The 12,222-nt window shown below is 36.8% G+C and overlaps 1 protein-coding gene across 3 annotated transcripts in view; it reads right to left on the bottom strand.

Moving 5' to 3' along the window:
- Positions 1-12,222, bottom strand: part of CSMD3 (CUB and Sushi multiple domains 3) — a 732,271-nt gene that overhangs the window by 105,633 nt on the left and 614,416 nt on the right. For all 3 annotated transcript variants that reach the window (XM_074897604.1, XM_074897605.1, XM_074897607.1), the window contains 2 exons: positions 7,428-7,637; positions 3,525-3,713 (listed from right to left, as the gene is read on the bottom strand). In XM_074897604.1, the coding sequence (XP_074753705.1) occupies positions 3,525-3,713; positions 7,428-7,637 (399 nt within the window). The remainder of the gene's footprint in view (positions 1-3,524; positions 3,714-7,427; positions 7,638-12,222) is intronic.

The raw sequence follows: 12,222 nt of genomic DNA, 5'->3' as shown, positions 1-12,222 counted from the left end.
TAAAAAAGATTAGATGCTTCTTCCATTCTTCTTAGACCATGTAAAAGCCATACTTTTAAACACACTTGGTACACTTTAACTAGATGATGGAAAACCACTACTGAGCTATTTGCAGAGTCAGAAGTCTGTTTTGACATTATCCATCAAATCTTAAAAAAAAAAAAAGCAATTCTGATGTCATAAATACTATCAGAACTGGAACTAGAGTAATATTTAGTCACTGTGTTAAGTTATTCCCTGCACAATCAAAACCCACTTTGTTATAGCTTTGTGTAAACACCAGCTACACATTAGCAGTGAAACACATGAACTGCTTTATTCATTGTCACATGAACAAAATTATCAGGTGAGAGAACAGGTATGCTAAGTTGATGGGGAATGGGTGTGGGAAAATTAGAGGGAAGTTTGAAAATGAAAATATTGTGTGCAACAGTATGAATATCAATTTTTCATTCTCGGAGATAAATTGTGGTAGACAAAATTCTGTAATTCTTGTTGAAGTGCACTAATTTCAGACATCATACAGTGCAAGACTGACCATACAACTTTTGAACTTTCATATCTATACATTTCAGGAGAGCTATTAGTCCAAACCATATGATTTTCTCCACAGAGGTTTCAGATACATGTTAAATATAACATCATCCGCTTATTACAGAAGAGAAATTATGTTATAGAGGCCTAGATATGGAAAAGTGAGCAAAGCCTAAACCGGTATAATTTGCTTTAATTTGCATATATTCCTCCCCACTCCACCCCAAATAGACATGGAATGGCAACCAAGATTCCCTAAAATATGCTGAAGAACCACTAACCAGAGAACAGATTGCTGGAAATATAAGTTTGACATACAGGAATTGTACACTGTTTTTATTTAGATAAAGCATGTGTTATGGTTTTAAAATATATACTTTGGTAATGAACTGTAAGGTAAGGAGGCTTTCATAGTCACACCTCGTCCATTCAGACACCACAGCTGGTATAATGCTTTTCTTCAGCTTTTAGCTTCAAAGTCTCAATGGTTTTTGAGCAATACAGGAAGAATTGATTTTTCAGCAGGGTTTTAGGGGAGTAAAGACATGGGCTGATGACTGTCAGGCAATGGGATTTCTTAGAAAAGAAGAGGGAACATATTCCGAAAGGAGGAAACTGAGGGAGATGAGTTAAGATGGGTCGGAGTCTGTTAGATGGTGCTGAGCACAGGTTAGAGGGATGTTAGGTGCATGAGGATGCAAGGAGAAGAAAACAAAACTGTTTAAACAAGAATCATGGTCAGTGACATTTCATTCAGAATGTCTACTTCAAGAAGTCTGTGGCATTAAATAAGCCTCAGTATATGCTGCTTTACAATAAAGATATTAAAGCAAATACAAATTTAAAATATACTGTATATTTCTGGCACTAGCTCTATACAAAGAAGCCCACTTCATTTTAATGATTTTGAACACAAGGCCTTTATCTCAAATCAAACCAAATACAACTAGATTATACTTAATTATCTTTTTCCTTCAATAACAAAGAAAAAAAACCAAACTCAAAACCATCAGTAGCATATCAAACCATCAAAACCTCTTTAATAAAAATACCACAGTAAATATTTGCACAAAATTCCATGTAATTTAAGAAATTTCTCTGGGAGCTGAGTACTGTTGCCAGTCTGTAATCACGCAGCATAGCACACATGTTAGATCTCTGTTACCAGATAGGTTGATTTTTTAATCTGCATCATTTCATGTCACATTAAGTAGAAACAAAGAACTTCTAACTACTGTTCAGAAACTTCATCAAAAGTGATAGAACACCAACTGTAAGCATCTTAGAATTTAATAATTAAAATCTTGGTTCCAGTAATATAATTCAAAGAAACAGAATCACTCCATTCAGTAAATTATTTTTCTTGATTCTGAGGCACAGAAATTACAGCTAGAATTAAGTAACAGGGAAAGCTAAACTGTTTAGCAGTTGATACATGAACCATTATTATTCCCTCAGGATCCGAAAAATGGGGGTTGAAACTTAATTGTGATGAAATAACTTCTCATTTCAAAAGATAGACAGTGTAGGTGTCATCTCTCTTGTATGTGATAAGGCTTCTCCTTCTGAATTCAGTGTCAGATACATCTTAATTTAGCTAACACATCCCTCAGAAATGCCTGTGGCTCACTGACTCCAGGAGGAATTTTGAGTAATGAGGCTTCTCATTTAAGTACCTAAATTTAGGTAGATGATTCAGAATACAGTGCAAAACTCCAGAAAAGAAGGAGGTTTTTGGTTTGTGGGTTTGTTTGTTTTGGTTTTTTTTCCAGGCATTCCACTTTAACTTGCTCACTATTGAGGAGCCCATTCTTAATACTGAGCTATTACCATTCAATATAGAGGGAAGTTAGGCCTTTAACTCAGGTCCTGAATACCCCTCCTGAAACTGTGGAGGGTCTTTAGGGCATATGAAAGTGGATATTCAACACCTTGTACAGATCTTGTCTTTGTGCAAAACTATGTTTAGGCATACAGAGAACTTCACAGTCAATAACTTAATTGTAAATGTGTTTGGATCTTGTGATCCCAGGAGTCTAGGATTCTGAGACAACAGTTTGGATATGAAGTTTTTTCAGTGTGTATGTTTTTCCAGGAACCTAATGTTGGTGTCTGAATGTTGCCACAATTGTGACAAACCTGGAGGTTCCAGAAGAAAGTAATTATTTCATATGGAAAAAAAATCAGTCCTCAGTTCCACAAATAGATTTTGTGGTGCACAGATATATTTCTCAAAGAGATTTCAGTGTTACCAAAACATCCATCCTTGTCTGTTTTAGAGTCTGCTGATAACTGACAAATGACCTTCTTTGACCTGCTACTTAGGTGCAAGTTCCCTTAAAATAGTTAGGGATAAGATAAACACCTCTACAGAATCATCATATACATTTATTCTGTCTCCTTAAATTTTCAGGTACGTGCAACCCACAGTTCCTTGAATCTGCTTAGCTGCTGCAAGTATATCAGTGTAAAAAAAGGCAAAAGGTTAAAAAATATTTTTTTTTTCAAAAAAATTCCCATTCACAAAAACTATATGTATAAAGGACTTCACACAACACTGACTGGAGGACAACTGCACATTATGCCATCTTTGGCACTACTTTCTACCTGATAAGACAGATTATAAGTGGCCAGAGTTGGGAAATTCAATTTTTGAATTCTCTTTTCTTGATTCAGTGCAGAGCTTTTACTCTGTAACATCACCTAGATTAAAAAGCAGCACAGGTCTCCACACTCCAGACCTTAAGCCTAACCTTCTAAAAATAAACTTACTATTTCAGATAGGTTTTCAGAGATTTCATAATTCCATGAAACATTTCAGCTTCTCTGCAAAAAATTTCACATGCAAAATTGAATACTTCTTCTGTGAAGACCACAGTATAAAAATACAGGTCTATATAAATTGAAAAGCTAGAATTAAACCACTTCAGTTAAGAGTACTTAGGAAGAGTTACAAATAATGAAGGGTTCGTAGGTCACCCAGAACATACCTTCACATCTGGGAAGAGGATGATTCCAGTTACGGCTGATGCCATGAAGACAAGTCAGAGCTGAATTTCCAATTAATGTGTAGCCAGGGAAACACTCGAATGAAATAGTTTGTCCCACAGTAAAGTCATTTCCAATAACAAAACCATTACGAAATGGTCGAGGGTCGGGACAGCTTTGTAGCTGATATGCTGAAATAAATAAGTAAATAATAATAAAGGGGAAAAAAATAAGTAAAATCCAAATTCTTATCACTTCAAAAAGAAAAGCTTTTCATTAGAATAAAAATTAAATATCATGGACATCCCATATATCTTAAGTTCCATCATGGTGACAATCAAAAACATTGGTTCTACACCAGGAGAAGCACAGTGACATATTCCCACAGTGCTTCTGGAAATATGTATAAAAAATAATTTCTAATTCCAAACCTCATAAGGAAAACATAATAGTACAACCAAAGTCTAAATGATCTTATGTTCTTTATAGTTTGATAATGTGTGAGTGTAAACAAACAAACAAATACCCAACACCCTACCCTACAGGTTTTTGAAATTTTGAAACAGAGTCCATGAAGGCAAAAATGAGACTAGCCTCTTAATTTTATCTTTTAATTTTACTAAGTACACAAGCACTGCACTAGAGAAGAAAGTAAAAAGGAATTTAGACCTTGTGTTTTCTTTATTTAGTTCTTCAAAAAGGTAGGCCACTGACTAACTAAGACTCCAAGTTGCTTCTAAGTGCCCCCATTAAGTGCACCCTAATCAAAATGGATCCAAGCTTCTGACAACAAAAATTAAAAAAGACTGTAGAAGAATATCTAAACTAGAAGCATGAGAAAAAACTAACGCTAACGGACACAGAAGACTGATATGGTGCCATAACAGGCAAGTGTCTAACAGCCAATGCACCTCTAAAAAACATGCAGGAAAACATCAAACAGCAGAATTACAATAAATAGGAAAAGTAAATCAGGCAGCCTACACTGCATGTTGAGTGATGTGTACAGTATTAAGGAACAGAACAAGGGCCAAACTAAGAAGCCCCTTCACACAATGACAGGAGCCCAAAACACATGAGGTGGGATTTAGAATGCTTGAACTAATCAAAAGCCCTGACATGAAAGGCATAGCATAGAGCAGCAGGTTTGTTGTTTACAAATTATATGAAGTGCTATAGAAGAAAAATATTACCAGGAAAAAAGAAGCACTAAAGCACTACTCATAGGTGGAAATTAAAACTTCAGAAATATAAGTGTAGTACCAAGCTGCTGCTATGAATGTCTAAACAGGAAAATGACAGTGAGCAGGAAATGTTAAGTAAAATTATAGCAGCTGCAAAAACATGACAGGTAGTACTAATGGAGTACCCAAATATTCAACTCACCAGGACAACTTAAAGAAATAAAATTTTGAATGCAGGAAATAATTGTTCCCTAGAACAAGCAGTTTGAGAGCCCACAAGAAAAGATGTTATTTTAGATTTAAACCAGCTTGGTACTCAAGCCTTAGTTTGAGAAGTATTCATGGGAGAGTTACTCCATAATAGCATTCATAATGCAGTTTGATTGTACTGGGAGGGAGCAAGTCAAATAAATCCAGCACAGGGTTATTCAATTTTCTGGAAAGGAAATTATACAAAAAATGAGGTAATACAGATTGGAATCTGCTAATTGACACTACTTTAAAAGACTAGGTAAAACATGTTCTACAACTCAGAATAAAAAAAACATTAAAGTGCTTCAGAAAAATGCCTGTGTCATTCAGTAGGAAAGTTAAAGATGCTACAATAGGGAAAAGGTTGCCATTTAAATAACGAAAGTCTGCCTTTCCAGAAAGTCATAAAACAGAGCAGGTCAAATTTAAATAGAAAATAAAGACAGCAAAAATAATTTGAAAAATGTCTTGCAGAAAATATCTCAGCTAATCATAAAAAAATTATCTGACAACATCAGAAGCAAGAAGTCTGCTAGGGAACTGGTGGGACAATTCATGACAAATAAGAAAAAAGGGCGTTTCAAGGATTAGGATGCCATAGAGAGAAAAACTCAATAAATTCTTTGTATCTGTCTTTACTGCAGAAGATGGTGTAGAGATTTCCAAACAAGATATGTTACTTGTATTATGCAGTTCTAATGCCCTCGATCAGTTTGAAGTAAATACAAAAGTACTACATTAAATAGGTAAGGCAAAGGACTAGGAGCAGTTCTTCATCCAGAAAAGCTGCTGAACTAAGTTATGTATCATATCATTTCAAGATCTGATCTAAAGAAGTGTTGATTTCCCAATGTAAATCACATCTATCTTTAGAGGGGATCCTTGAAATTATGAAACAGTGAGTCTGACTTCTATACCTGGTAATATGATACAGCCCATAATAACAAATAACACATGGCTAAACATCGTTTCTTGGGAAAGAGGTTGGGAGCGATATGACTGAAGTTCACAAAAATCATTAAGACAGAGGAAGGCTGAATGTGAAAATGCCATCAAATCCCGCAGTAATAGAAATAAGAGTCTGACAATAAGTGGATGCTCGTGAAGGAAAGAAATCATCTGGGCTTCTGTGCTGCTAAGTAGCATTTCTTTTTGCCATTTGGAAATACCATACTGAGGTAGATGGAGCTTTTTTTTCTGATCCAATAGACGGTTTCTGTTTTTACATTCTTATATTTAAGGAAGAGGAGAAATAAATTTACCTATAATTTTACTTGTTTTTCTCAGAAGAATTAAAAGACTTTTAATGAACTATGAATATCAGAGATTTTATAGCAAACAAGTAAGATTTGAAAATAATCCTCTCCCACATCTTGGTGATCTTTTCCAAAAAGATTTGAAACACTGACTTTGTATTACAGAATGGAGAACAAATACACTATGCAAAATCCACAAAATCAGAAGATCACAGATTGTATATGTTTGAAGGAAACAGTTCTCTCTTAGGTGGTTAAAAACACAGACAGGAGGGGTTTTTTTTAAAATTCTTTGACACATAATGTCTCCAAAATTATTACTGTTACTATTAATAGCAGAAATAGTATATGCTCAGAAGTCTTTTACTGTCCTCATAGCACTAGATTTTAAAGCTCCTTTACTCCTACAAATTGTATCATACTACAAATAGGAAGTGAATAAAATCTTACCAGCTTTAAAAGCTAATGTTTTTTACAGTAGCTCACTTCCAGAATGCTTCATAGAGTTCAAGTCAATTTAGACTATTGAAAGAGTAATAGGAGACTGTTCTAAAGTAAAAACTTTAAATCATTATTTGACATTATTCATATAATGAAAACAGGTGTAATTTAAAATATACATTTTATCTTTTCTTGTGAACAGTGGTGATCTAATCCCTTTTAAATGAATCTGCAGTGATATAAAAAGAATTATGATCTTGCAGTCTTCACCAGCTCAGCATGATCTATTTAGGTTCATCAGAACAAGAACCTTCCACAGATACTGCCAACTAGGAAATAAAACGGATTTGGAGATTACTGAGTTGGCATTACTCTGTAATAGCCTACATGGATCCAGTACTCTAAAACAATATTTAAATCTTCCCCTTCCAGAATCCAAGACACAAAATCGAGATTCCCATATGCTTATGAAGATCGAATAATGTAGATGCTTACTTTTCAAAGCCATGCAATGTAAATTAATTTGCCAACCAAAACCAGATATGGGAAATTATCTGTTTGCCTACTTTTGAACTGCTTTTTAGAGAGAATATGAATAGAGAGAATTATTTTTCCTTTTTAATTTTCTGCATTCTTCTGTTTGATCTTGATACATAATACTTTGGTTTCAAATACGCAAATTTTTTTACATTATGTTTATCTTTTAGGAATGACAAGAAAAGAAATAACCTTCAACAGCCACCTTATTCTCACATAAGTGTCAAAATCTCACCTTGATATACAATATGAAATCCTTGTTTGTTCTGTGAGTAATCGCTGTGAAAGTATAAGCTGGTTTCATGAGTTGTGCTGAACAGAGAGGCTGGTAGCTGAGGGCCACTTAGTCTCCCAATAACAGTGCTAGTTTCTGTAGATCCACTCCTAACTTCTAAGTAATCATGTATGGTCTCCGTTGAGAAATTCATAAATTGCAAATGGACACCTGAAAAACATCATTGATTAAAAAAAGCCATCAGTATCACTACCAGGAGGGAAAAAGTATGTACATTTTACATTGATAATATCAGAAAATAATGTAAGCAGTGGAAATGCATGTGTTACACTCCCAGATGCAATCCTTCACATGCATTACTAATTCTGATAAGCTGACAAGGTAAGAAATGTAACACTGAAATACTAATACAATCTAAAGCATTGAACTGTAGGTTATTAATATGTCACTTTTGGGCAAAGTTTGTTGTTTGTGCATTGGGGCAAATTTCAGCTCTGAACACTAAATACATTGAATTTAGTTAAATCTTTCTTGTTTTGAATTGCATAAAATAGTTCCCAGTTCTATTAAAAGAAAAAAATGCTTTATGTACCACACTTGGAAAAAAACAGTGACAGTATTCTACCCCAGAGACAGCTGCATTTTAGTTGTGCATAAACTGATCTCTCTCAGCTTATATATATTTATATATATATATATATATATATATAAAATGAGGCACAGTAAAAATTATGCATATAATATAGATTAGATACATTGTAAAGGTATGTGGAAGGAGAGTGTCTGCTCTTTTAAGGGTATCTGCTTAAGGACGTTTTTCAATGAAGCAAGGGAAAATAATAAGAAGAAGCCATAAACAAGAACATAAAGGTGTACAAACCTGAGAGAGGCAGTGATGAAAACCAAACCTGGTCAATCACATTAATTGATGAGGTCGAGTGAGAACGTAAGAATGTTTATTCCAGTGAGGTTATATGATCAGGGACTTTATCAACTGGGGAACCAACAGAAAGGGGGTAAACCAGAAACAAAAATACACAAAGAGACAGACCTGACAAAGCGAACATGGAGGCAATGACAAGAAACAGACCTTGCCAGTCACACTAATTGATGGGCTGTCAAGAAACTACAGACACAACTTCCAGGATATCAACCTGGACTTTGCAGCTGATAAGACTGTAAACCACGGTGACCCCATACTGGGAGGGATGCAGGAATTGATAGACCTATGCAAATCCCTGAGGGGATGCACAGGGGAAAGGGGAGTAGGAAGGAACAAAGACAGGGGTAGGCAGAAAAGGACATAAAAATGGCTGGTTGCATGTGGAATGGGGTGGTGGGTCAGTCTGGCTGAGCCCTGCACTTGATCACCAGTCTGTCCTGTCATCTCATATCTTCTTATTAAATCTTTTCTTACCTATCTCTCTGTATAATGTCACTCTCTATCCCATGTGTATGTGTGCTTCAAGCACTAAGTGCCAGCTACTGGTGAGACCCGTACCTGTGAGTGGGATTTGGTGCCAACTGCTGGAGTCAGACCAGGGGTGTGGGTGCCCCTGGCCTGTAGTGCTAGCTAGCTACTGGATCAAGTGGGGGGGTGTCAGTGACAGCTATTGTGTGTGGCAGAGGTGAAAATTGGTGCCAGCTACTGCAGTCAGACCAGGGGTGTGCCCCGTTGTGTCAGCTACTAGAGTGAGTGAGCAGCCATAGCTCTGTGGATCTAGGGAGGGCCCTACAGGGGCTCTGAACAATCTGATCTGGTTGAAGATGTCCCTGCTCATTGCAGGCGGGTTGGACTAGATGAGCTTTAAAGGTCCCTTCCAACCCAAACTATTCTATGATTCTACAGACCTTGTGTCCAGAATGCCAGCTAATAGGGGGACCAGTGTGAGTGGACTGGGTGCCAGCTACTGGGGTCAGAGAAGGGGTGTTCCTGCCTCTGGCCTGAAGTGAGTGCAAGGGTCTTCAACTTCCAGCCCGTGGGGCAGGAATGGTGTATGATCTCAAAGCCGGTTACTGGGGAGACCAGCATGAGTGAGGTGAGTAAGGAGCTCAGAGGTGGTAGCTGGAGTGGGACCGTGGATCACTGCCTGTGTGCCTGGTGCTGGCTGCTGGGAGGGCAAGTGTCTAAATCTTCCCTGATTCCAGTGTGTGTGTGTGGGGGTGCTCATGTATCATCTGCTGAACAACTTCAATCTGGAGTAGCCATTGTGTAGGAAGGCCTTGAGTCCAGGCCAGGTTATCAGGCAGGCAGAAAGTCCATGCTGATACACCCAGGGGGACTTACAAATGTGGAGTGCCTGAGGAATGAGTGTGTGAACACAGTGTTTCCAGCGAGCATCAAGCTGGACCAGCCAGCGAGTAGGGGACCCATGAAGAAGATAAGAGGGCCTGAGATCCAGACAGGGATGCCGGGCAGACATTCAAGGGATCTGCCAATGTGTGTGTGCTTGTGAACCTAGAGGGTGTTGTGTGTGTGCCTGCACCAGTGACCTTCTGTCTCTGCCAGACCAAGAAGAGGAGGGACTTGGTTGCCTGTGCTTGTATTTTACATGAGTCCTGTATGTAGGTGTTGTTAAAGGCAGCATTTTCTTGTGGCAGCCTGTGTGACCAGCCATGTCAGTGTCCTCTATGTGTGTCTGTTCTCAGCTTTTTGACTGTTTGGATCTGCAAATGGGAAAGTGGCAGCCATGTCCCTCAGCCTGGGCAGAGACCTTGTGTCCCCGGGCACCAGGCTGGGCTCCAGTGGCTGGGTAGGAGGGTCCCGGGCTGGAGTGGCTGGAGGAGGTGGCCACACTCTTTACATCACTTAACATATATATTACTTTTCAGTCACAAAAAATATAAATGATATTATGTAACCATCATTCATCAGTACATCTCCACTAAACATGCAGTTCAATTCTTTAATTCTCATACACACACACTGTGCCACATAACAATCTTGCTGACAGAAATTTCTGATTATTTGATTCACTAAGGAACAGGAAGATGGCTTATTATCCATTAGCAAGTTCTCTTTCCTAACCAGATGTATGACAACAACTATGGAGCAGGACAAGAAGGAAATGATCAACAGCTGAGTAGTTACAGGGCTGTTTAAACATTTTCCTGTTTATACATATTTCTATATCAGTTACAATGAAGTAGAGTTCGGATTTTGTCTGGAGTTAGTGCAACTATAATATCGAATATTTTCATTAAGAAGATGATTGAGTCGCACTGGTGTTTCTGACAAAGACAATCAACATGATTTCATATAAAATTGAAAGGAAAAGATATAATGTCAGATTAATTATTGAGAAATCATGAATAATTTAGTAACTCCTAAACTGTAATAGCTAAATATGTTTGTCTTTTAGAGCTTTCTCCCCAGATACCATGTAAAGTTTATGAATGGTTTTCTGAAGCATGTAACATTTTATATGCTACAGGAAAAAAGGTTGCTGCATAATTAAATTACTGTTACCTTGATGGTTTCTGTCTCTCTTTATCTGAAGATAGTCTATATGTGATAAGAAAGCTTCTGCTTTAAGTGTCATTCTTTGACTTTGCCAGCCTTCCAAATATTTCCTACACAGAGAATCCAGTTATATCCAAACTTTGCTCTTTCTCTATCTGTGGTATTTGTAGGCTTGGCCTTTTATTTCACCCTGTGTACCAAACACTTGTCCAAAGTTTAAGGTGTCATTAATAACTGCCAACTCTTGTTATCTTACTGTCAATTTTTTTCACTTTCACTCACTTTGTTCAAAACAAAACCAGCTCTAATATATTTTTTTCCCATCATTCTACTCTCTGTACTCTGCGGTCTTTCACTACAAGTTCCTGAGCCATATCAATCTTCCAAAGTATTAATCCTTTACTCAGCTTGTAGCCTCTGCCTCTGTTTGTCTGTTTTCTGCTTGTTAGACTGTTTCTATGGCTTTTGCAGTTTGGACACCCCTCTGGAATGAGTATTTAATATATTTATATATAAAAGCTAAACATAAATCTCAAAAGTTGATTGAAATCAACATGACGTTTTTGGTTTAGATGACACCATTAGCTAACATAAAGTGGAAAAGCTTATGATCCATAGCTTCTAACCAGGTAAAAAACGTGTTAGAAACATTTAAACAAGTGAAGGCCTATAGAAGGTTCCCATGATGGTGTTTTTGAGTTTTTCCATTTACTACTTAGAAGACTCATGTGTGTCTGCGTCCACTGGAATGGAACCACAAGATCACTAAAGTCAGTTTTAGCCATCACTTTTTCAAATGTTATTTTTTCAATTTTACAATGAAATTTTACTTTAATTTTCAATTCATTTTTAATCATATCCTGTTTAGAAATGGTCAAAAATGTCAAGCACATTTTAATCTGAGCAGTTTTAGTTTTCTTCTAGAAAAAGGAACATTTAATTTTCCTATACATGAACTGAAGGACTAGTAGGGAACTGTAGGGGATCTGAAGATTCTAGACAGCATTATGACTCATGATGAAACACTAGAAGCTGTCACATCGAGCTGTCTAAAATTCAGTTCATGGCAGAATTAAAGTATCTATACTATTTATATAATGCTAATACAAAAAATCAATTATTGGCCTGAATACTATGACTTTTGAATAAAATGCAAACATAACAATTAGTTCTATATGGAAATCCCTATCCTCACATAATGTATTTTCCAGATAGATTCTGTTAAGTCAATGTTATCTTTAATATTATTCAGCTTAAACAAACCATGCACAATAATTGACTTTCATCTGAATGATAAGTGAACCAGGCTCACAGGATTTATAATGGAAAAGA

This window comes from Athene noctua, chromosome 2, assembly GCF_965140245.1.
Source record: "Athene noctua chromosome 2, bAthNoc1.hap1.1, whole genome shotgun sequence".
NCBI classification, from domain to species: Eukaryota; Metazoa; Chordata; class Aves; order Strigiformes; family Strigidae; genus Athene; species Athene noctua.
This window is presented reverse-complemented; position numbering and strand designations above follow the sequence as displayed.